The sequence below is a fragment of the Pelodiscus sinensis genome, chromosome 25, assembly GCF_052426305.1.
Source record: "Pelodiscus sinensis isolate ZL-2025 chromosome 25, ASM5242630v1, whole genome shotgun sequence".
In the NCBI taxonomy this organism is placed as follows: Eukaryota; Metazoa; Chordata; order Testudines; family Trionychidae; genus Pelodiscus; species Pelodiscus sinensis.
In genome coordinates this window covers 16,128,877-16,152,918 of record NC_143076.1, presented here as the reverse complement: position 1 = coordinate 16,152,918, position 24,042 = coordinate 16,128,877, and the positions used below count along the sequence as shown (strand labels likewise).

The 24,042-nt window shown below is 62.9% G+C and overlaps 1 protein-coding gene across 2 annotated transcripts in view; it reads left to right on the top strand.

Moving 5' to 3' along the window:
• The window catches only part of USP2 (ubiquitin specific peptidase 2), a 58,415-nt gene that overhangs the window by 11,489 nt on the left and 22,884 nt on the right, over positions 1–24,042 (top strand). Inside the window, exons 5-6 of one of the 2 annotated variants that reach the window (XM_075909508.2) lie at positions 2,551–3,332; positions 23,094–23,144. In XM_075909508.2, the coding sequence (XP_075765623.1) occupies positions 2,551–3,332; positions 23,094–23,144 (833 nt within the window). Of the gene's footprint in view, positions 1–2,550; positions 3,333–14,664; positions 14,965–23,093; positions 23,145–24,042 lie in introns of those variants that run through there. The other variant, XM_075909514.2, reaches the window with a different exon arrangement.

Here is a 24,042-nt window from a genome sequence, read left to right as displayed (position 1 = left end):
ACACACAGTCATATGCACACACACACATACTCACAGGCGTGCACACACGCATGCACTCACACACACACCTTCCAGCACATAGGGAGGGAGGAATGGGCCGCGAGCTGGCTGTAATGAGGTTGTGGATGCGTGGAGATGAGGGGACAGAGCTGAGATCGGGGGCGGGAGACTGGGTGAGTCGGGGCCCGGCAGCGCCAAGGCGGGGGCAGCTGGGTGGTCCGTGGGAAGAGGAGGCTCTCGCTGGCAGAGGAAGAGGAGGGGTAAGGCTCAGAACTGGGTGAGATCGGGGTTCTCTTCCCCCTGTTCCATTGATTTGGCTCATAACCTGTGGCCAAGTGGTTCCCCTCTCAGCCTTCTTCCCACATGCTGGGTGAGAGCAGGGAGCTGAGAGCCAGCCCTCCTGGGCAAAGGGCCTGCCTAGTCCGTGCCCTACCGCGTGCCTCAGTTTCCCCATCAGTGGAGAAGGGCCTGAGCCCCCAAACCTCCCTCCACTTCGGGAGCGATTGGGACCCAAGCGCGGTGAGTTAGCGGCGTCTCTGTGGGGCAGCGCGAGGCGCCGTTGTTACGGTTATGCAGAGAGCACTTGGAATTGTAGGGCTCAGAGAAGAGCCCGGGGCGACTGCTCCTGGCCTGCTCCCCCAGGGCCGCTGTGCGCACCCCCCCCCCCCCCCGGAATCCAGGCCCTTGCTTTCTCTTTAGACTCCTGCTCTCCTGCCGCCTGTCCCTGCGGCTCCCTCGGCCACCGGCTGGTGTCACTGCTGTGTGTCTAATTGAGAGGACAGCACTTCCCTTGTGTGTGTGAGGTCCTCACCCCCAGCGGGGGGGTTGACAGGGGGGAGGGGCGCTGCCAAGCTTCCCAGCAATTTCCCACCATCTCTCCAGACATAGTGGGGTCGTGGTGGCAGATTCGGGGGGGGGACCTCAGAGCTGGGGATGGGCTGGGAATGAGAGGGGGGTCCGTGACCCATCCCGTCCCTGGTGTCTCTGCTGAGTGCCCCCCCAAAGGGTCAGCTCGCAGCATTTCTGGTGGTGCTGGATGTCCCCTGGGAACTGGCCTGAGACCTGACAAATTCATTTCCCATGTGACCACCAAAGAGCTGCCAGCTGGGACCAGCTCTCGGTCACCATCCCCCCCACCCCCGGCGGGATGTGAACCCGGCTGGGATCAGCGAGCGATTGCATCATCTCTGAGCCTCAGAGGTCACCGAGTCAAGTGCAGTGGCTGTACTGGGGAGGGGGGCAGGGAGGCTGGGCTGCCCTGGGCTCACGATAAGACGGGAAGCCATAAATCTGCCCGCCACACTCATGCTCCAAGGCTTAAGTGGACTGGTGAATGGGGTCAGGAAGGAATTCCATCCCCCCCGCTTGTGCACACACACACACACACACTCACTCACACACACACTCACACACACACACACTCACTCACACACACACACACACACACACACACACTCACACACACACACACACACACACACATTCACTGCCCAGCTGCAGCATTGCACAGGGGCCCAGAGCACCACAGAGTCACCAAGGTCCTCGTCTTCTGAGTGAGCGGCCCTGCCCTGCACATGGGGCTGCCGTTGGCCCCAGTGCAAAATGGGTCTAAGCTGCAGCCCCCTAAACAGGTGGCTCCCTCCCTGCCATGGAGTCAGCAGGGTTCACGTTTGTGGGGGTCGTGTGGCACATGCTGCTCTGCTCACCCTCTGCGTTTGGGACCCGGCTCGCGGGAGCCGGTGCTGCCCCGGCAGCGGGGACATAGGCAGTGGGGCTGGTTGGCTGGGGGTCTAATCCCCTCTGGAACCCGCCTGAGCCTCTCCCAGCCAGCCCTCAGGACACAGGGTGCCCCTTTGGTGCCCCACTCCCTCGGCTAGTCCCCCCTCCCCTCATCTGCCGCTGGCCGCTCTCTGGCTGGCTCGCAGCCCCGTTGTCATCAGTCCTGCTGGGAGCCTGGCGGCCATGGCTTCCGGCAGCTCGGTCCCGCTGCCGCGGAGTGAGCCTGCGCTGCTGTGCAGGGCATGGGGCCGTATCCAGCCAGCTGCTGTGTCTCTGTTGTGGGGCGTGCGGGGCCCTGCCCCACAACACCCCAGCCCCGCCGGTGCCTCTGGAGGGGGGCGGGCTGTCGTGCCACTTCAGGGACTGCACCCGCACAGCTACGTGGGCCACGTTGGCTCCAGGCTGCCATGGTAGGGCCACCTGCCCTGGATGCTGGCTCGCTGGGGGTTTCCAGCCTCTCTCAGTCTGGGGCGTGGGGGCAGATCCCAGGTGTCTAGCCCCCGCCTGTCTCTAGGACAGGGAGTCCAGCTCCCCCGCTTCCGAGCATGGGGCCGGGTCTCTAGGACAGGGAGTCCAGCCCCCCCGCTTCCGAGCATGGGGCCGGGTCTCTAGGACAGGGAGTCCAGCCCCCCCGCTTCCGAGCATGGGGCCGGGTCTCTAGGACAGGGAGTCCAGCCCCCCCGCTTCCGAGCATGGGGCCGGCTGTAGCCAGTAGGTTGGGGCGGGGGCCGGTCGGGGCAGGGACTCACCCGCTGTGCTCCTGCTTTGCAGTCAATGCCGCCAGTGGTGTCCCCGGAGCCCCGGTCTCCAGGATGTCCCAGCTCTCCTCCCCCCTGAAACGCTATGGAGACGCCTCCCGCTACCCAGCCTCCTCCTACAGCAAATCCCCCACCAGCTACGGCTCCTACTCCTCCTACAGCTCCGGCTATGCCACCTCGTACCCGGACAAGGACAAGCTCAGCTTCCGGCCCAGCCCGCCCTGCAGCTACCTGGCCTCCAGCCGGCTCCGGACCTCGGGCGCCTCCCCGACCAGCAGCTACGACGCGGGCCGGCTGGCCCTGCGCCCCGACTCCGGCACCAGGCTGAGCCTGGGCTATGGCCACACGCTGGCCAGGCCGCTGGGCAGCGGGGGCCTGAGCGGGGGGGCGTGTTACGCCTACGCCGGCACCTCCGGCAGCCCCACCAGCTACGTGGCGGCGCCGGCCGTGCTCAGCCGCAAGAAGTCCAGCAGCCACTCGGACCTGGCGCGGGAGTTTGCCGGGCTGCACACCTCTGAGGCCTACCGTGTGGACTCGCCCCCCCGCGCCCCCCTCCTGGCCCGCAACCGCCAGGAGCTGTGCGCCCTGCAGAGCCTGTACCAGGCCGCCAGCCGCTCCGAGTACGTCAAGGAGTACCTGGAGTCCTGCAACAGGAAAGGCAGCCGCACCCCCAGCTGCTCCTACAGTCCCACCCCAGAAGTGCTCACCCCCACGCTCCGGCCCAGCAGCCGCTGCCCCAACCAGCCGTGGGAGAGGAGCGAGAGCCGGACGGACTCCCCAGCCTGGGACCTCTCGGTAGGTGCTGCCGTCTGAGCCCGGGGGGTCTCGTGTTGGCGGGGGGGCACCGCGGGGAGAGGGAGGAGCGTGGCTGTCCCTGGGGCAGTGGTGGGAGAGCAGGCGGAGACAAGACTAGAGCAAACCCACTCCCTGATCCACGCGTCACAGTTGCCTCCTCCTTTCCCCCACATCTGGAGCCGAACGCTGTGCGTGCCCCGCCCCCGCCACTCAGCCCACCTGCCTGCCGCCAGGGCAATACGGCCCCATAGCCCGGCAGGGGATGAGCCAGGCTGGACTCGCGGATGGGGCTGGAACAAAACATCCTTCCATTTTCAAGGGGCTGCCGACAGCCGGCCTTAGGGGCGGGCCGACCTCCCGAATCCTCAGGTTTCCCTGGTGACAAATTTTTGTCCAGTGTTTTTTTTTTAAACCATCTGGCAACCCTCCGGGTGAGCCGGACATTTGCCCGGGGCCGTCAATGGGTTAGGACCGGCCCTGCCTCCCGCCCATGGCTGATCCACACCGGGGCTTGGCGAAGTGCCGTCTGCAGCCAGGCTGGGTGGGGCGTGGGGGACAGAGCACCGTGCCCTCGGGTTCCCAGGGGAACTGGGGCCTGGAGCGACGGGCTGCACTAGGGGGGTCTCTCGGCGGGTGCCCCAGCTGCAGACGCCCGGCCCCTCTCGGTGACCAGTCCCCACACAGCCTGGGCCAGCAGCAGCTGCAGCTGGGGCTGGCCCAGGTGCGGTGAGGCCAGCAGCTCTGTTGAGTTCCCACCAGCAAACCCCCTCTCGCTCCCCCGCTGCTGGCACTGTCTGGCCACCTGGGGTCCCTCTGGGCCACGTGTCTAAGGCCCGAAAGGCTGAGGAAGGGGAGGGAGGGAGGGCGGCCGCGGGCCTGGCCCTGGCCCCGAACTGCTCCTCCCAGATTCCCCGTACCTCTGGAGAGGGGCCAGCTGGATTGGCGGAGCCTGTGGGCTTTAAGCCATCTGCCCCCCCAGCAGCAGAGGGGTTCGTCCCAGGCTGGGGGCTGCTCCGTCTCGTGCCACTCAGAGAGGAGGGGTGTGCCCTGGGGGGAGCTCCCGGGCAACAGTGCCCTCCCCCCCCCCCCGCTCTGGTTCTATCCCTCCAGGAAGGACTCAGCCCCGGCGGCGGGGTGGGACCGAGGTCTGTGGGCTCCGTCCCAGGGCAAAGAGCCAGCTGGAGGCAGCGCTGTTCCGTGGCAGGGCACCTGCTTCCTGCCTGGCCACGTGTGGCCCAGGCCCTGGCTGGGTTGCCGAGTTCCTCCTAGTCAGATCCTCTGTGGAGCCCTGCCTCGTGCCTCGTTGGGCAGGTCCCTGCGCACGTGCACACCCACGTGAATGCACATGCGCCCGTGGCCAGAGATGAGTGTGCACGCGCTCACGCCGAGACGTGCCAGAGCCCATCACTGTGGGTGCGCGCACACACGTGCGCCTCCCTCCCTGCGCTTCCCCTGCCCTGGGCCCATGCCGGCTCACCCCAGGCCTGTGCAACACACGGCGCTTCCCTCCCCCACCCCCTCCCCGTGCGGAGAGCAGGGGCAGGGCAGAGCGGGGTCACCGGGTTCTTGCCGGGACGTGCTCCCGAGCGATTTCTAGGCGTGCCTGGAGCCAGCCCTGCTCCGCTCCGCGGCTGCTTGTTGGCAGGCTGCGTGAGTGTGTTCCCTGCACAATGACACCTGTTACGTAAGCGCTGGGGTCGGAGCCTGGGAGAGAGCACCAGGCGGATGCGGAGACCTGCTTGGGGCACCAGGAGCCGCCCAGCCACTCGCCCTTTGGCTCCCAAGCTTCCCTCTCTGGTCTTTGGGGGCTCCACCCCGCTGGAGGTCTTCACCCTGCGCCAGCAGCCCCTCCCTCTGCGGCCAGGCTGGGACGGCAGCTCCCCTGGCTCACCCCGCTGGGAGTCTGTGCTGCCGGTTTCTGGAGAGTCTGGCCTGCAGGCTGGGGAGAGAGCAGGGCCGGAGGGAGGGCACTGGCAGAGCCGGGCAGGGGCCGCCGTCCCTGGGGACGCTGCCAGGCAGGACTGCACGGGAGACAGTGACACCACTCCCGACCCCCCGCCTCTGGCTTCGGCACAGTCGCTTCTCTGCGGTCGCCCGAATCCGCCCCGCTCAGGAAGGGTGCGCTGGTGACATCACCGGGCTGGGCAGCGCCGCCCCGAGGGGTGCCAAGGGGTCCGGTTTTGAACTGGACAGTCCGGTATCTCAGCTCTCTGCCCGGGAAACAACTGGAGAAAATACCAGGCATAGAAATGTCCCGTCTTTTCTAGTGACGGTTTTATTAGTATCGTGAGTCTCAGTACGTAGTTGTGCACGGCGTGAGCGTGTCTGCCAGCCAGGCAGTGCGGGGCGGGGGCGGGGGGCGGGGGTGGGATAGAATCCCCGGGGCCAGACTCGCCCATGCGCCCCGCCAGGACCATGCGCTGGACAGGCAGCACCCTGGGATCTGCGTGCGCCCAGGCCAACCCCTCTCCCTGCCGGCCGGTTCCCCCCCTCCTGCTTCTCTCCCGCCCCCCGGCCAGCTCCTCTCCCTGCCGGCTGGTTCCCCCCCTCCCACTTCTCCCCCCCCCCCCCCCCCCGGCCAGCCCCTCTCCCTGCCGGCCGGTTCCCTCTCCTCCTGCTTCTCTCCCCCCCGGCCAGCCCCGCTCCCCGGCAGCCAGTTCTCCGTGCTCTCGCTCCCCCACTGCCAGCCCCACTCCCCGGCGACCGGTTCCCCCTGGCCAGCCCCGCTCCCCCTAACCCTCTCCTGGCCTGCCTTGCTTCCCGCAGGCCGGTTCCCCCCACACACACACCTCCCGATCTCCCCCGGCCAGCCCTGCTCCTCCTGACCCCCTCCCGGCCGGTCTCCCCCCACCACACACACACACAATCTGAGACCAAGTGTGTCTGGTATTTTTTTTAAACCATCTGGTAACCCTAGCTGGAGCTGGAGACGCCCGTCGACGGCGGCGGGTTTGGCTCGTGCCAGTTACCATTCCGCGTGCGCCGGGGACGCCGGCCAGGACCCGGAGCCGCCCGCTCCCCTCCCAGCTGCGCGAGGTGGGAGCCCCTGGGGACAGGAGGGGGCTTGGAGCCGCTGTGTTGGCCAAGGGGTTTTCTGGGCCGTAGTGCTTAGCTCCAGATATGGCCCGCGGGCCGGACCCGGCCTGCCACACCGTGCCCCTCACAGCGGCTGGCTGCTCCTGCAGTTCTCTGCAGCGGAGGACTCACCTTGCCCCGCGGCGGTCCACCCCCGGGCGGCAGGAGAGGGTTTGCCAGCTGCTGGTTTCCTCCGTGCGTGCGTTGCACATGAACAAACGTGCATACAGCCCTGCCCCCCATCCACCGCCGACGGTAGCTCACACGAGCATGCAGCTCGCCAGGGCTGGTCTCCATAGCTAGGGCACCGTGCTCCGCTGGGATCAACCCTTTCCTTGATCAACCCTCGGGCTGAGACTAAGCCGCGCTGGAGGGCTGGGGAGACTGCTGGGCCGCCCAGAGGAGGAGAGACCCCCCCCCCTTCCGTCCTTCCCCTCCCAGCTGAGCCCTTCTCCCTGTGTGCAGCAGCCTGGCAGGGGAACAGAGGTGGCGGGGGGGGGCTCTCTAGCCCTCCCTGGCAGGCCCCGGCCATGTAAGGCCTTACATAACAGGCTTAACCCCTCCTTAATCCTCCCGCCTGTCGGGTGCTCCCTCCATCACTCTCTCTCTCTTGTTTCAGCTCTCGCCCTCTCTCTTCCTGCCTTTCTCCCAGCGGGGACGGCTCCCCTGGAGCCACCTTCCCAGGGCAGCCCCCTCCCTGCGCAGGAATCAGGCCCGCAAGCCAAAGCCCTGCTCCTCCCTGCGTTAATGATGCCAAGGAGGCAGCTTTGGGAGAGACACAGGTTTGCCCTGCGATTCTCGGCCTGAATCTCTACACCGTCCCTGCCCCCACACCCATGGGCTCCACCCCAGACGGCTGCATGGAGCAGCAGAGGCGGGACCCCTGGGCGTATGACCTGCCGGGCCCTTGGAGAGGGTAGGAACTGATTGCTTTGCTCCTGGCCCGTCTGCCCCCACGCTCGGTAGCTAGGAACCATTCAGCACTCCTGGCCTCGGCCATGGGGCAGGATGGGATATGGGGCAACCAAACCCGACCCACGCTGGGGAGGAGCCGCTGGCCTAGCTGCATCCCTGCAGGCTCCAGCCGGGGGCCACGTGGTCTGGTGCAGGCTGGGAGAGCGTGGCTGGGGCCGGGTGCTTTGCAGAGCACTCGGCTCTGGGTCTGCTAGCTCGGCCAGTGAGGGCCACAGTGCTCCCCGGGCAGGGTGGGTGTGTCACACACCTGCTCTGCACAGGTGCCAGCTCTCCCTGGCCGCTGCGCAGCTCCTGGCAGGAGGGAGCAGGACGTATTCAGCGTAGCTTCCCCCCCACGCCCAACACATCCCACGCCCAGCCTGGCTGCCGGTCTGAGGCCCAGCGCCCTGCAAGTCCACGGGTACCGCTCTACCCCCGCCGGGATGCGCATCGGGGGCGTGGCGGCAGACAGCCCCGGCCGTCGATGCAGACGCGGGATACCGGTTTTGTATCCAGGCAGGGCGCTAGGGACGAGTAGGTCAGAGCGGGAGGGAAGCCGCAATTCCTGGCTCCGGGGCGCTAGCGATGCCAGTGCTTCCCCAGCGGAAATGCACAGGCAGCACGGGGCTCGCCGCCCCCTCCGAGCAGCGTGGCTCTGACCCACCCCTCTGTAGGCACCCTGCCACGCCGACCCCACCGCACCCACGCCGGGAGCGACCCCATCCAGCAGCCCTCGCGGGGATCATTTGCTTGCTGGGGGGGTCAGATCAGAGGCCTCACAGGCCCCTTCCTGGTGTCCTGTGAGTCCCCTTTTGCTGGGCTCCAGAGGCAAAACGCTCCCACCTCCTCCAGGGGCCTGGCGTGTGCCTCCTTTCCCTGCAAGGGACTCCGCTTTTACTGTGCAGGCAGGAGGGGCCGTCTTCAGGCTCCTCCCGGAGCCACTGATGCCTGCCTGCTGAGATCTGATCCAGGAACTCCCTCCACAGTCCAGATTTGGGTGTTCTCCCTTTTGTCACTCCAATCCTAGGCGCCCGCTCCTCTAACCAGCATACGGGGATCGCCCCTGCGGAGCCTTGGGGTTCACAAAGCACGCAGCATGTTCTGAATGGCGACCTCAGCCCGGACCCTGCTCCGCTTCCAGCCATGGGTCTGAGCCTCGCCTAGCCCAGTGGGCGAGCAGTGGAATTTTCCACTCGCCGGCAAGTCTGAAGAACCGGGGGGAGAAATTATTTCAAGGTGAATCAAAAAACAAATTTACTGAGACTTTGAAAATGTACCGCCCCCCCTCAAAAAAAAAGTTTGGCTCAAATGCAGCATTTTGACACTGGGTTTACTCCCCCCCATTTTTAATGTAAAAAAGTGAAGGTCATTTTGAATCAAAAGGTCACAAAGCTTTGACTTTTGGGGGGTTTAAAAACTTTTTGTCGTGGCGTCGACATCCCCCAATGGACACGAGGCTCTGGAATGTTCGGGAGGACCCAAATCTGCACTTTTCATCCAAAAAAAAGTCTTAAAAAGAAGTTGTGCCTGGCTCCAGCCCTGGTCCTGGCGTGGGGGCGCAGGCAGGTGGCGATGGTACTGTCAGGGGCGGGTGGAGTCAGGCGGTGCAGCAGGAGAGCAGCCGTCCTTGCCCGAGGCTACAGGGCTCAACGGCAGCTTAATGTTCTCTTTCCGGTCTCCCATTTTTTCCAAGCCAAGAAGCAAAATCTTAAAAAATAATTAAGCCACAAAGACAAAGCAGCGGAAGTGGCTTGTGAATGGGGGTGGGAGAGGCTACCGGCCCAGGTCTCCCATTGGTTCTGCTCCATTAACCAGGAGGCGTAGGTCATGCTGGCTACTCGCGGTCGCTTTGGAGCCCTGGCGTCTTTGAAGCTGTGCGCTCTCTGTCCCCGGGCTGCTTTCGCCTCCGTCTCGGCCTGCGTCATTTAGGAGGCTGGGGGATGGGAGTCGGAGATCAGAGGAGTTATTAGAGCAGGGATCTGGGAGTCAGTTCCCAGCCATGGAAGGGCAGTGGGGCCTAATGGCTAGCGCAGAAGGCAGAGGAGCCAGGGCTCCCAAATTCTGTTGGTTTCTGGAGCAGAGTGTTGTCTAGCGGTTAAAGCTGCATGGACTCCTGAGTTCGATTCTGGAGCTGGGCCATTGACCGTGTGATTGTGCCTCAGTTTACCTCACCACTGGGGACAACCCAGCGGTGACGTTTCAGTGCTCTGGGCCTCTTGGGCAGAAGAGCAAGGCAGTCTGCGAGCTGCCCAGGACGGGCGGGTTGGCGGCCCCCTAGCGGCCCAGGACTGGCGGGTTGGCGGCCCCCTTAGCTGCCCAGGACCGGCGGGTTGGCGGCCCCCTTAGCGGCCCAGGACCAGCGGGTTGGCGGCCCCCTTAGCTGCCCAGGACCGGCGGGTTGGCGGCCCCCTAGCAGCCCAGGACCGGCGGGTTGGCGGCCCCCTAGCAGCCCAGGACAGGCGGGTTGGCGGCCCCCTTAGCGGCCCAGGACCAGCGGGTTGGCGGCCCCCTTAGCTGCCCAGGACCGGCGGGTTGGCGGCCCCCTAGCAGCCCAGGACAGGCGGGTTGGCGGCCCCCTTAGTTGCCCAGGACGGGCGGGTTGGCAGGCCCCCTAGCGGCCCAGGACAGGCGGGTTGGCAGGCCCCCTAGTGGCCCAGGACAGGCGGGTTGGCGGGCCCCCTAGTGGCCCAGGACAGGCGGGTTGGCAGGCCCCCTAGTGGCCCAGGACAGGCGGGTTGGCAGGCCCCCTAGTGGCCCAGCTGTGTGGGGAGAGCTCCCAGATGTGCGCTGCCCTATTAACTGCCCCGAACATTCACTATCCAGTGTCTGCGGCCACCCAGAAAATTGCCGCCAGCCCCTCCCTTCCTAACCCGCTCCCGGGATGGGCCTGCAGCCAGTGCCTGGACCCACTGCCCTCCCGCGGCTGGCTGGGCAGGTCCCTGGGGTCTTAGGAGAGCGGGGAGGGTGGGTTCAGCATGGGGCCTGCCCCGGCTTGCCCCCAGGAGCTGCTCCCTGAGAGCCCTGCTGCCTTCTCCCAGTAACCCTGCTCCTGGAAGCCGGACTGGCAATCTGCAGTTCCAGCAGCCACCGCGGCAGCGTGGCTATGGCCCTGTGACCTGTTACCCCTCGCGGGAGGGGCCCTGGCCAGGCCTCACGTGCCCCCCGGGGCTGTGGGGGATGGGGCAGCAGCAGCCGCTCTGCCCTGCAGTTTGCCGCCTGCCATGAATAACAACGTTCCTCCCGACTGACCCGGGGTCAGGCTGGACCCGGTGCCCTGGAGGGGAAGGGTCCCTCTCCCAGCCCGCACCGCCTGTAACCGGACTGGAGCCGGCACCCGCGGGAGAGGAAAGAGCACGTGCGCTCGGCCCCTGAGCCGGGGGGGTGGCGTCTTTTGACTAGCTCGCCCCGGCATTGCTGGGATGGGAGATGGGCCCATTCGGACCAGGGGCTGCAGGGGAACCTGCCCCGAGGCCTGGGGAAGGGGTGGGAGCCCCCTGCGGCTGGCCCCGGGCTGGCCCTGCGGGGGGGGGGGGGGGCTCCTTGCAGAGCTGCCTGGGAGTGCGAGTTTGCACAGCGGGAGCTGGGGCTGGTATCAGGTTCACCCCCGGGGGCTCCATCCCATAATGATCCCTGTCATGCGGCGGGACCTGCTGAGCCGGAGCAGCCTGGCCCTCTGGGCTCCATCTTCCCTGGATGCTCCCCACAGCTGCACTGGGGGGGGGCTGCTTGGCTCCCCCCCACCCCTGGTGGGTTGCTCTGGGCCTGTGTAACAACAGAGGGGAGGGCCGTTAGAAGGGGGGCCTGAGCTAGCCATAGGGGACAGGCTTGGAGCCACTGGGCAAACCCTCTGTCCTGGGGTGGGCGAGAGCCAGCTGGCTGTTTCTGAGCACGGCCTGGAGGGCGAAGAGAGGGCGTGTGTGCCCCTTGCTCTCCAGGGCCACGTGGAGGGTATCTGCCCTCCCTTCCCGACTCCCTCGTGGGGACATTACAGGGGCGTTTGTGGGTGAACCGGCAGCCTGGGGAGTGAATGGAGAGTCCACCGAGGGCGAGCCCTGTTCGGCCCATCTCAGGGTGTCTGGGGTTCCCCGCTCTGTGCTCGCCCTGTACAAACAGACCCACACCGGCAGCGCCCCCAGCCAGGCGGCCCCTCGGCTCACTCCCCACGGGCCATGCGGCCTGCCTCTCCGTGGGGAGCGCCGCCGCACTTCCGAGCTCGCCGGTGGCACGGCCACCGTCCTCTGGGCTTCGTGCGCCGTGTCGAGAGCATCATCTGCTGCCTGCCGCATCGTCGGCTGCAGCTTTGCTCTAAGAAGCCTGGCGTCCTCTGGAAGCCTGGGGTTTGAGCTGGTTTCCCAGGGACTCGGTGTGTGTCTCTTCATCCAGCGGGTGTGTGTTCCGTGTACTCTGTGTGTGCGGATGTATGTGTGGAGTTTGTGTGTGTCTATGTCTGAAATAAATGCTACTGTTCGTGTGTCTCTTGCAGTGTACTCAGTTTGTGTGTGCACAGTATACTCCGTGTGCATATCTATGTAATATGTGTGTACACAGTGTGTGCGTAGTTTATTTAAGCTTTAAAGATTAGATGGTTGTTGATAAATGTTGATTTCTCCACACATGCACCCAAGCCAATGAAAACAATATTTCCCTCTATAGTAATTGACATGCAGACAGCCAAAGGAAGAGAAATGCTGCTTGAGACCTTGACTTGAGGATATTTACTTTGTATAGTTTGATGAGACGTTCCAGTGTTTCCTGTAAGCTATGCACTTGGCCAGCCATCCAGCAGAGCTTCAAATGCTGCTCAGCTGATTTGCAGAGCCCATGTTTCTATGTGTGGTGCACATCCCCACATGCCTTGGTGCACAGAACAAAATTTATTCTGCACATGGATGGAAAACCTTAGAGGGAACACTGATGGTGGCGGTGCGTTTTGTTGGTGATAGAGCTTTGAAACACAGCGTCGACTCTCGGTCAATACTTACTGCTCCTCTCCCTGTAATATCCCTCAATTTGGAACTTTTAAACAAATGCTTTTTTCAAAAAGGAAAAGCTGGAAAAGAAACTAGAGTGCCACCAAAACGGTGTCAGGAGAACTGGATTCTGCTACGCCTACATCTGTGGGGTGCAGCATGTGGGCATGGACAGATGCAGTGTGTGTGTGTGTGTGTGTGTGTGTGTACGCTGTAGGCTGTGAGTTGGGAGCAACTGTAGGCATTTGCGTTCACATTGCGTCCATGTCTGTGTACAGTATACTCTCGGTGTGTACATATACACAGTGTTAAATGAAACGACTGTCACACTTTGATGAAGAAATCTAAGTCCCCTGCAGACGAATAACACCACCTGGCCCCGCCTTGGGTATTTTTAAAGCTGCCAGAAATAGTGCCGTCCTCTCACCCGCCAACCAATAGTTAGCTCCCCCAGACTGGCTGTGCACAAACCTCAATCTGGGGACGGGGGAGGATGCCTTCAGTTTGGAGCAATTAGCATTAAAAAAACCACCCAGCCTCTCCCATGCCTGGCTCCTGGAAGCGGGGGGGGAGGACACACAGCTTCGGGGCTTCACTCGGTGTGGTTCTTAGGAGGACAGCCGTGGCTGCATGCCGGACCTGGGCCGCTCGCGTGAGCCGCGTTGCTTAGGCTTGGAAGCCAGTTTGTGCTGGGCAGGAGCCGCCGGTCTGTTCTTCCAAACACCCAGGAGGGAACCACACTGCAGCTGATAATGGAAATGTACCCAGAGCCGAAGGTAAAGACACCTGATACACTGGGGCTCTCGGGCCAGGCGAGGAACAGACTCACCCAGACAGTAATTCTCACTGTATTACTGTGATTGAGAGAGGCTGTGATGCCTGAACCCAGCAGGCTTGGGTTCTTCACCGGAGAAGCTCAGGCAGGTCCTGGCCCCTACTCCGTGCCTCAGTTTCCCCAGCTTTGAAAGGGGAATAATCATATTTGCTTGCCTCACAATCAGTACTCATGGGCTACGGCAAGGACAGGCTCCTTAGACCCAGATCAGACAGGCCTCTCACTCTTCTTCATTCTTGTGTGCTGCCCCCCTCTGCAAATGCCACTTCTGCAGCTCCCATTGGCCTTGGTTCTTGGCGAATGGGAGCGGCAGAGCTGGTGCTTAGGGCATGGGTAGGATGCAGAGCTCCCTGCCCTTATGCGTCGGAACCCCCCTGGGAGCAGGGCTGGCTTCAAAGATTTGACAGTCCAGCCACCGCCCACGGGCTGTCACTTGCCCACGTCTGCTCCACTCTGAAATGTGAGCACCCTATTTACGTTCCCGGTGATTTATTTTATAATTATACAGTAAAAAGGAGAACGCGACAGTTTGTCAGGGGCGGTGGGACAATTTGCCAGGGGCGGTGGGCTGTGCCACGCTGGGATGTGCCTGTCGGATTTGAGAAGCAAGCCGGGAGAAACTTGGGGGGGGGTGGAGATGGGAGACCCAGCAGACTCCTGAAAGGGGCAAGAGAGCCTCTAAACCGGTTCCTGTTGTGTTATGACCTGAGCTCCCCGGCACTCCATTCCCGGCCCATTCCACTAGGCCACCGGTGGGGAACCTCAGGCCCAGGGGCCGGATGTGGCCCCTGGCTTGCCTGGATTTGGCCCCCGAGGTTGTGGGCCCCCCTGACTGCATGGGGGGAGCCTGTGCGAGTGTTCCTGCCCCTCTGCCCCACAAACACAAAATGTCCTAGGCTTCCTCCCCCCAGGCTCTGGTGTGCCAGGGAATGCGGGGAGCGTCTTGGGCGCCCCACCAGTGAGGGGGTTTTGAGCGTGGCCCCCAACTGATTTTTCTCGGGGTCAGTGGCCCCCCCACCCAAAAGCGGCCCTGCCCTCGGCGGTACAAAGTGGGGACGCAGAGAGGGGCTGAAGCAGGGGGAGAGGACCAGCCAGACCCCAGGCAGCACGAGGAGTCGCATGCCAAGGGAGGGGGCGGGGATTTCCCTGCACCCCCCAATGGGGGAGTATACCCCCCCGAATTTCCCCGCATCCCCCATGGTGCCATACAGCCCCCCTTCACCCTCATGGTCTCAGCCCCCACCCCCCATTTCAATTCCTGGGGAGCCTACAGGAGGGGGGCGCGGCCTGGGCAGCCCACGCCAAGTTTTCTGGAGCCGCGGGGACACGCAGCCCCCCAGGGCGGACAAGGGCGGCCGGCCGCCCTGCCGCGCCGCCCCACGCGTGCCCCCCTCGGCTCCCCCTTCCCGTCCCGCGGCGGCGTGGGCCGTCGGAGGGAGCTCTTGGCGCCTCCCCCGCTTGATGTCAGAGCCCGCCAGGTGCCGTCAGCAGCGGCTCGGCTTACCCGGAGCGGCAGGAGCCAGGCGGGGCGGAGCCGGAGCGGGGAGCGCACGGCCAAGAGCCCCGCGCCCTGGGCGCGCCGCCAGTGCGCCCCGACTCGCCCCGTGCGGGGATCTCCCCCCTGCCCGGGCTGTGACCGCGGGAGCCGGGCAGCATGCGGAATTCCTACACCGTCACCATGCCCGCCGAGCCCCCCGCCTTCCCCGCGCTGCCCAAGGAGCTGCGCCCCAGCCGCGCCTCCGTGCCGGGATCGCTGGTGGTCTCCGCCTTCGTGGGGCTCCTACTCAACAGGACCAAGGTAGAGAGACCTGACCCCCCCCCCCCCGCGGCCCGGGTTGTCCTACCTGCCCTCCCCCCCCCCCCCCGCCCTGCCTCAGTAGGTCTCCTTGGCATGTGAGGGAGTCAGGGCACCCCTCCTGCCCGGGTGAAGTGGGGTCTGCCCGGCAGGGGGGCGGGGAGCGCCATCAGCAGGCTGGCGGGACACCTGGGGTCTGTGCCCCACACTCCCCTTGCAGCCTGGAGCAAAGGCTCCCTGGCTCCGAGCCCCACGCGGGCAGGGACGCTCCCTTGTCTGAGTCTCAGACAGCCTGCTCTGTCACAGGGCACCCGTCCTGGGACAGCAACAGGCAGCCGGCGAGGAGACCCCTGCCCCGAAGGGCTCAGACCTTCCTCTGGTGCTAAGGTGCCTGCAACTGCCCCCTGCCCGCGCCCCGGACCGGTCCCTGCTGAGCGAGAGGAGGTGCTGTGGGGGGCAGGCCGGGGTACTGCGCTGGGACATCGGTCCCACGTGGGCGAGTGTGAGCTGCTTGTCACCGGGGCAGAAAATTCATCCGTTTCCTCTGGCTTTTGCTGGTGGAGGAAGTATTGTCCAATGGCTAGTGCGAGGCGGAGCTGGGAGCCAGGACGCCTGGGTTCTGGCCCTGGGAAGGGAGCGGGGTCTAGTGGCCAGAGCAGGGAGGGAGTGGGAGTCTGGACCCCGGCTTCTTTCCCCAGCTCGGACTCACGGTGTGACCTTGGCCATGTCGCTTCCCCTTCCCTGAGCCTCAGTGCCCAGGATACAAAGAGAATCCTGGGCCACATTGGCCCCAGGGGAGGTGTGACCAGGGCCGTCCTTGGCCCCTTGTGGAGCCCCGGGGCAGGGGTCCCCCAAGGCAGGAGCAGCAGCACCTGAGGCTCAGGGCAGGCTGGCTCCTTTGTTAGATGGGATCACTGGAGAGAGCAAAGGGGGCGTGAGGCTGCGGGAGCTTATGTAAGAGCTGCCTGCTCTCGCATGGCTCTGTCTCTGTGGCTCCCCATGTGCTGCCCGGTGCCGCTGCTCCGCCTGCCCTGCTCCGGCAGGGAAACCCGGGGGGCTACAGAGATGGGGAGGGGGTCCCTGCAGCCAAGACCGATCTCCCAGTCCAGGGAACCCCGCGTGGGGACACCTTGTGTTCTGCCTGTGCTGTCCATATTCCTCCGATGGATTTCGCCCCGCCATGCCCTGCCCGTGTCCCAAACAAAGGGCGGGGGCACTATGGGGAAGGGAACCCGCTGGACTACAACTCCTCAGCATTGTCAGCCCTTTGCTCGAGGGGGCTGCAGGCCAGGACTCCAAGGGAACGGCTGATCTCCTGCGAGCTGCTCCCTCGCGGCCCACGGACATCAGTTGCTCCAGCTCCATTTGTTGTCTGTCTCCCGGTACAGAACAGGCAGGAGCAGGGACTGTAGGGGGACCTCCCAGCTAGGGTGTTTCCTGTCAGCTGTGCGCTTGTGCGGCCACTCAGGAGAAATTCTGAGGAGCAGAGCGCCCACACCTCGGTTGTTCGGTTCTGTTGGTGGTGGCTCGGTTCTTTGGTTCTGTTGGTGGTGGCTCGGTTCTTTGGTTCTGTTGGTGGTAGCTCGGTTGTTCGGTTCTGTTGGTGGTGGCTCGGTTGTTTGTTTGGTTCTGTTGGTGGTTGTTTGGTTCTGTTGGTGGTGGCTCGATTGTTTGGTTGGTTCTGTTGGTGGTTGTTTGGTTCTGTTGGTGGTGGCTCGGTTGTTTGGTTGGTTCTGTTGGTGGTTGTTCGGTTCTGTTGGTGGTGGCTCGGTTGTTTGGTTGGTTCTGTTGGTGGTTGTTCGGTTCTGTTGGTGGTGGCTCGGTTGTTTGGTTGGTTCTGTTGGTGGTTGTTCGGTTCTGTTGGTGGTGGCTCGGTTGTTTGGTTGGTTCTGTTGGTGGTTGTTCGGTTCTGTTGGTGGTGGCTCGGTTGTTTGGTTGGTTCTGTTGGTGGTTGTTCGGTTCTGTTGGTGGTAGCTCGGTTGTTCGGTTCTGTTGGTGGTGGCTCAGTTGTTTGGTTGGTTCTGTTGGTGGTTGTTCGGTTCTGTTGGTGGTGGCTCAGTTGTTTGGTTGGTTCTGTTGGTGGTTATTCAGTTCTGTTGGTGGTAGCTCGGTTGTTCGCTTCTGTTGGTGGTGGCTCAGTTGTTTGGTTGGTTCTGTTGGTGGTTGTTCGGTTCTGTTGGTGGTGGCTCAGTTGTTTGGTTGGTTCTGTTGGTGGTTGTTCGGTTCTGTTGGTGGTAGCTCGGTTGTTCGGTTCTGTTGGTGGTAGCTCAGTTGTTTGGTTGGTTCTGTTGGTGGTTGTTCGGTTCTGTTGGTGGTAGTTCAGTTGTTTGGTTCTGTTGGTGGTAGCTCGGTTGTTCGGTTCTGTTGGTGGTAGCTCAGTTGTTTGGTTGGTTCTGTTGGTGGTTGTTCGGTTCTGTTGGTGGTAGTTCAGTTGTTTGGTTCTGTTGGTGGTAGCTCGGTTGTTCGGTTCTGTTGGTGGTAGCTCGGTTGTTTGGTTCTGTTGGTGGTTGTTCGGTTCTGTTGGTGGTAGCTCAGTTGTTTGGTTCTGTTGGTGGTTATTCGGTTCTGTTGGTGGTAGCTCAGTTGTTCAGTTCTGTTGGTGGTAGCTCAGTTGTTTGTTTGGTTCTGTTGGTTGTTCGGTTCTGTTGGTGGTAGCTCGGTTGTTTGTTTGGTTCTGTTGGTGGTTATTCGGTTCTGTTGGTGGTAGCTCGGTTGTTCGGTTCTGTTGGTGGTAGCTCAGTTGTTTGGTTGATTCTGTTGGTTGTTCGGTTCTGTTGGTGGTAGCTCGGTTGTTTGTTTGGTTCTGTTGGTGGTTATTCGGTTCTGTTGGTGGTAGCTCAGTTGTTTGGTTGATTCTGTTGGTTGTTCGGTTCTGTTGGTGGTAGCTCGGTTGTTTGTTTGGTTCTGTTGGTGGTTGTTCGGTTCTGTTGGTGGTAGCTCAGTTGTTTGGTTCTGTTGGTGGTTATTCGGTTCTGTTGGTGGTAGCTCAGTTGTTCAGTTCTGTTGGTGGTAGCTCAGTTGTTTGTTTGGTTCTGTTGGTTGTTCGGTTCTGTTGGTGGTAGCTCGGTTGTTTGTTTGGTTCTGTTGGTGGTTATTCGGTTCTGTTGGTGGTAGCTCGGTTGTTCGGTTCTGTTGGTGGTGGCTCAGTTGTTTGGTTGATTCTGTTGGTGGTTATTCGGTTCTGTTGGCGGTAGCTCAGTTGTTTGGTTGGTTCTGTTGGTGGTTGTTCGGTTCTGTTGGTGGTAGCTCGGTTGTTTGGTTCTGTTGGTGGTAGCTCGGTTGTTTGGTTGATTCTGTTGGTGGTTATTCGGTTCTGTTGGCGGTAGCTCAGTTGTTTGGTTGGTTCTGTTGGTGGTTGTTCGGTTCTGTTGGTGGTAGCTCGGTTGTTTGGTTCTGTTGGTGGTAGCTCGGTTGTTCGGTTCTGTTGGTGGTAGCTCGGTTGTTCGGTTCTGTTGGTGGTAGCTCAGTTGTTTGGTTGGTTCTGTTGGTGGTTTTTCGGTTCTGTTGGTGGTGCACATTTGCACAAAACATTATTCCACACATGGGTGGAAAAAATGAGTGCACAGATGGAAAAGTTTAGTGGAACATTGATCAGCTCCTCCAGTCCTGGCCTTTCCCCAGCAGGAGGCACAGTGAGGGGTGGGGGAGAGGCTGCATGCTCCCTGTGCTGTTCACCCCGTGCAAGCTCCCTGCCCATGGCGCGAGGTTGGCTCCTGAGTCTGCACTAGAGGAGCACGCTGCAGCCCCTGGGGCTGGGGAACATCCTGGGGAAGCTGGGTGTCCATCAGGACCCCAACGGGAGCCCTCCCTGTGCCATCGTTCTCCGCTGGTCATTCCCTCCTCCTCTCCCACCCACCTCCAGCCTGGCCAGCCCGTGTGCTGAGGGGCAGCCAGGGGAGGGGAAGCTGGCCAAAGCCAGCCCATGGGATTTCAGGGAGGCAAATTCCTGGGCAGCCGGTGGGGCTGGTTCGTAGTAGGAGAGGCTTTGGTGGCAAGTGGGACATCAGCCCCAGGAGGGAGCGTGGGGAGAGGCGCAGCTAGACACGGGCCCGTCCGGCAGCTCAGACCTCGCTGATTCATCTGCTCCATCCAGGCTCCCCCCGGACTGCCATCTCCTGATTCCTTCCCAGGGCAGATGTCTGACGGGCCTAGCCCCTCCACCTACATGGCCCTGGTTACTGCAAGATGGGAGAGCCCTTATCCCTGCCATTGCATTAGTCCCCTTTGAGAAGGGCACAGAGGCAGCCGAATTCCTGCAGTGTTACAATGACCTGGGGCGACCAGCATGCCTGGCTCGCTCACGCACACACACACACCCCCCGCTGCCCCTCCCACTCTGCTCTCCTGTACCATCATCCTGGAGGCCGCTTGTCAGTTTTTCCATACCCAGCTGCCAGATCAGTCACTGCTTCGTGGGCCCGGCACGAGGTGCCCGGTGCCCACTGTGTCAGGGCACCGCGGTGGGGAAGCTCGCAGCGTTCGCAGGCTAGCTGTGCGGCGTGGCCAGGAGGCTGCGTACGGGTGTCCGAAAGGCCCCTCGCCTGCAGCTGACTGGGGGCAAGTTAGCTCAGCTGTGACGCTGTATCCGCTTTCCGGTCTGAAGTAGCAAGAAGCTCCCGTCAGCGCTTCCGTGAACGGCAGCCCCTCAAGAGTCTCCCCCTTTATCATGGGGCTGTGTGAACCCCCCTTTGGCTCACTCACCAAGGTGGGAGAGACGTGTCAGCCAGCCGGCCTGATCCACAGCGTGGGGGAGGGGGTGAGCGCAGACGTGGGAATTCTCCTCCTCCCCAGGGGTCTGGGCTAAGCCGCCCATCACTGACCATCGGGGCACTGCTGTGGGGGAAGTTCACATCACTAGAGCCTCCTAGTTGGCAGGGATGGCGCTTCTGTGGGGCAGCCAGGCCCAGCTCCCGGAGCCCAGGTGGGGGGGCTCCTCTCCGGAGGCTCCTGCTGTTCTCAGATCAGATCAGGGTCTGCCGTCACCTGCCCAGTTGTCCTGGTTGGAAGCAGGACAGGGCCGGTGAGGCAGGAGGCAGGGCCCGGGCATGGGCAGCCTGTGAGGGCGACCTGGCCCCGCTCTCCATGGGGACTCAGCCTGTGACGCCCGCGCTGTCACCAAGCAGCATGTGTAATTGTAGCTGGGTTATTTTGGGCTGTTGCTGGGGCCTCCCACACACACACCAGCCGCTGCTATTTTGGAGCTGCTGGCACAGCACCTCCCCTCTCCCCTTCCTCTCACTGCTAGGACGGGGCAGTCACGTCATGAAGCCTCATATGGGGGGGGGGTCGCTTCCTTAACCCCCTGTGCGCTGCATCCCCACTGGCTGGCGTCTGGAGAGCTCCCCTGCCACAGCCCGGCCTTCCGATGTGGGGAGGGCAGGTCTGACACCTTGCACCCCTGGGGCAGGCTGGGCTAGTGGTGAGAGCGCAGGCAGGGGATGCTAGGCTCTGCTCCCGCAAGGAGTGGTGTCTGGAGCCTAGAGCGGACTCCTGGGGTCTGTCCCCAGTTTGGCGCTGACTCTCTGTCCTTGGGCAAGTCCTTTGCTTTCCTTGTGTCTGTCCCCCCCACCCATTTGACCCCGCAGTTCTCTGCTTCCATGGGGCTGGCTTCTGGTCCCGGCCCGGTTGCATGCTCCCCGCCTGTTGCTCTGCCTGCTCCTGTTCTCTTCTTCCTGATAGCACAGCCAGGTGCGCTCTCAGGTGCAATGTGCCCTGCTGAAGGAGTCCGTCACTTCTCCCTGCCCCGGCTGTTCTAGCCAGGGATGAGGAGGCATTTCTGGAAGGGAGTCCAGGCCAGTGGAGACCTACCTGGCTCGTGTTGCCTTTTCCTAGCTGATAGAGCCAGAGGGTCACTGTCTGGCAAAGTCCAGGCACTGCTGTGAGGAAGCTCACAGCATCACTATTTTGGCTGGTTGTGTCAGGGCACTGCTGCGAGGAAGCTCGCAGCGCTGCCCCTCTGGCTGGCAGGAAGAATGGCACTTCCGGCTGCCATGCTGTACCGGGCTGGGTGGCAATTCCGTAAGTGTACTTTAGCCACGAAACGGGAGTTCCAAAGTTCTGGTTGCCTGACCCTTGCCCGTGCCGAGTAAGGGGCTCTTCCAGGCACCTGAGCTGGGGGCCCTGGGAAGAGAAAGTTTGGCTGGGTGAGTGAAAGTGACAGAAAGCGTCTTTCACTTCCTAGTTCAGTAGAGGCAGTGGGAGTCCCCCCGCCCAGGGCCCCTTGGGCATGGCTGCCCCCCCCCCCCCCCCCCCCGCAATGCTTCTTGCAGACCCAGTGAATTAGTCTCCTGTGTCATTCTCTGCTGGGCCAGAAGGCTGGGACGCCCCCTCTCCTCACACGCTGTACTTTCCACTCTCTGGCTGGAACAGGGGCAAGCCCCCATTGGGTCTTATAGAGTGACAGAGCTCTTAACCAGTCAGAAAGGCGATAGCACAGGCGGGTTGGTATTTAAGTCCCTCCCCTGCGGCTCCTCTCAGTCCCCCTGCGCTCACTGGGGTTCCCAGCTGGGTCAGGACCAAGGAATCCCATTTAAATTCTCTCGCTCCCCACCGCAGTGTGGACACGCCCGGGCTGGGGGCTCGCTCGCCTGTGCAGTGCACACCCCCCCCCCCCCCAGGGACCTGCCCAAGGTCACACCAGAACTTTTGAGGCTGGGAATTAGAGTCTTTAACCACTAGGCCATCCTTCCTCACCAGCCGGGAGATCTCTTTAGGCTGCAGCATGGTCCCGTGCCCAGCCTGCAAGGCCCGGCTCAATTGGAAACCCAGGGGCCAGGTGGGGGGGCTGCCTTAGCTGACAGAGCTCTGCTCCTGGGGAGCGCCTGGTGCGCGGGGGGTGGGAGGGGACGGGCAGGAGATGAAAGGCAGCAGAGGAAAGGCTGCCTGGGACTTTGAGCCCAGGGCCGAGCCAAGGCTGGGCCGCCTTGTGCCTGGAGGAATCTCCGGATTGTGCCCTTGGAGCAAGGTCTGAGGAATCCTGAATTAATGAGCTCCAAGGTGAATGCCCGACGTCCCTCCCCCACCCCGCCAGCCGGCCCACGCCCCCGGCCAAGGCAGCACCATGCTGGGGGCAGGGCAGGGCAGCTTGCTTCTCTCTCCCAGGGGAGGGGCAGGCTCTGGGTGCTCAGAGCTCAGCTCCTCTGAGTCGGGTCCCATTTAATCGGAACCTGCTAAGTCTGGGGTGGCAATCGGGGGAGGGGGGGTCTGGCCCGTCTCTGCCTGCAATAGCCACAACAGTCTGAACGTGCATGGGAGGGGGGGGGACGGTGGCACCGTCAGTGCTTTCAAGGGGAGGGGGAAGCCCCATCTTCCATGGCTTCTGCCTCTCCCCGCACTGCTGGCTGGAGTGTTTCTCTTGGGGGGTCTCTGCTTTTAACATCCTCAGCTGTTCATGTAATGGCCCCTTGCGGCCCCCTCTCCCCCACCCCCCGCCTGTTGGCTGGGTGTGAACGTAGGCCCAAACGCACAGGCCTCTGCCCCTCAAGCTGAAGGAATAACTCCACTCGGAGGTAGCAGTAGTAGGCTGTTACCCTGTACATTCACCATTCTCTGGGGGGCAGGGACACTGCTCCCTCAGCCAGGCTCCTGTCATCGGGGGTGCTCCAGCACCTGGACCCTTAATCGCCACTGGGCGGAAGGGCACAGGTCACGCTGCCACGAGGGCTAAAGTCCCCTCCTGAGAGTGGAAGTAGATGAAGGGGATGCTCCCCCAACTCAGCCAGCGGCGCTCTTTGAAGTATTGTTTCAAAGAGGAGGTGCACCCTGAGCGAAGAGCAAGAAGTCAGGATTCCTGGGTCTCCTTCCCAGCTCTGCCACTGACTCACCATGTGGCCTTGGCTGGGTGACTCCCCTGCCCGGTGCCTCAGTTTCCCCACCTGTCACATGGACATAGTGACACCGTCCTGTGCCATCGGGGGGGCTGTGGAGGTGCAGGGTTTAATGAGCAGCTGCCTGTTGGTTTCCTCCTGGGTGCTCAGCATGGCGGAAGGGGTTACAGAGGGGCAAGGCGGGCCTGTCCCCCCCAGCTCTCCGGTCACTGCTCCGCGTGGCTGTGTCTGCCGGGGTTCTAGGCGGCTCGCCTGAGACTGAGCAGGCCCTGCCATTGACCTGCCCCCTGTGCTGTCTCTTTGCAGAACTCCAAGACGGTGCAGGGTCTGACCGGCCTCCGTAACCTTGGAAACACGGTGAGTCCCTACCCCCGCAGCACCTCTCTGCTGGGCTCCCCTCGTGCCCAGCCTGGCGGCATGGCCCCTGCTGCACCACCAGGCAGCCTCGTCCGCTCGACTGGTTTGTCAGGCTCCAGCACCCCGTCACCGACACCCACCCACGCCCTTCCCCGACATGCATTGCCCAAGAGACGGGCACCCGGCCCTCCCGCTGCCCTGACTCAGGCACCGTCTCTGCAGAGGGCTTTCTCAGTTCCTTCTCAGGAAAGACGGTAGCTCGCGCGAGGAACTCCCTTCCTGGGCCTGCGAGCGGCCCCTCCGCCTGCCTCGCCCACCGCAACCGCTTCCGGCAGCAGCCAGCGGCCCCACCCCTCGCTTCCGTGCCGCTCACCCAGAGAAAGAGGAACCCCCAGCATCAGCCGGCAATTCCCCACCCACACGCTGAGAGCTTGGGGATCCCCAGCAGACCTGCCCCCCGGGGCTCAGAGCCCTGGGATCCCCAGAAGCCACCCAACAGCTAACATCCCCCTGATGCCCTGCCACCACCCCCAGGGGCTAAGGAGCCGGGGGCTTGCTCTCACTGCTTTACCTTCTCCTTGCTGGGGAGGCGTCCCCCCCCCCCCAAGGGAAACCCGCCCTTCCTCTCCGCTGCATCAGCTGCTCCCAGGAGTTGGCATCCTGAATGAGAGCTGGGGGCCTCAATAAAGCCACCCCACAGGGCTTGCCCAGCTGTGGCACTGGGTGTGTCTGGCTCTCAGCCCCCTTTAATTGGCTGTAGAGGTGGTGACAGGGTGGCACCGAAGTGTGGGGGAGTCCCCGGGCACTGCACCCCCCCGCCATCCAAAGTGACTCTCAGACGCAGGTAGAACAGAAGGTTATTAAGTCGACAGGGACACCGCGTAGAACAGACTTGTCA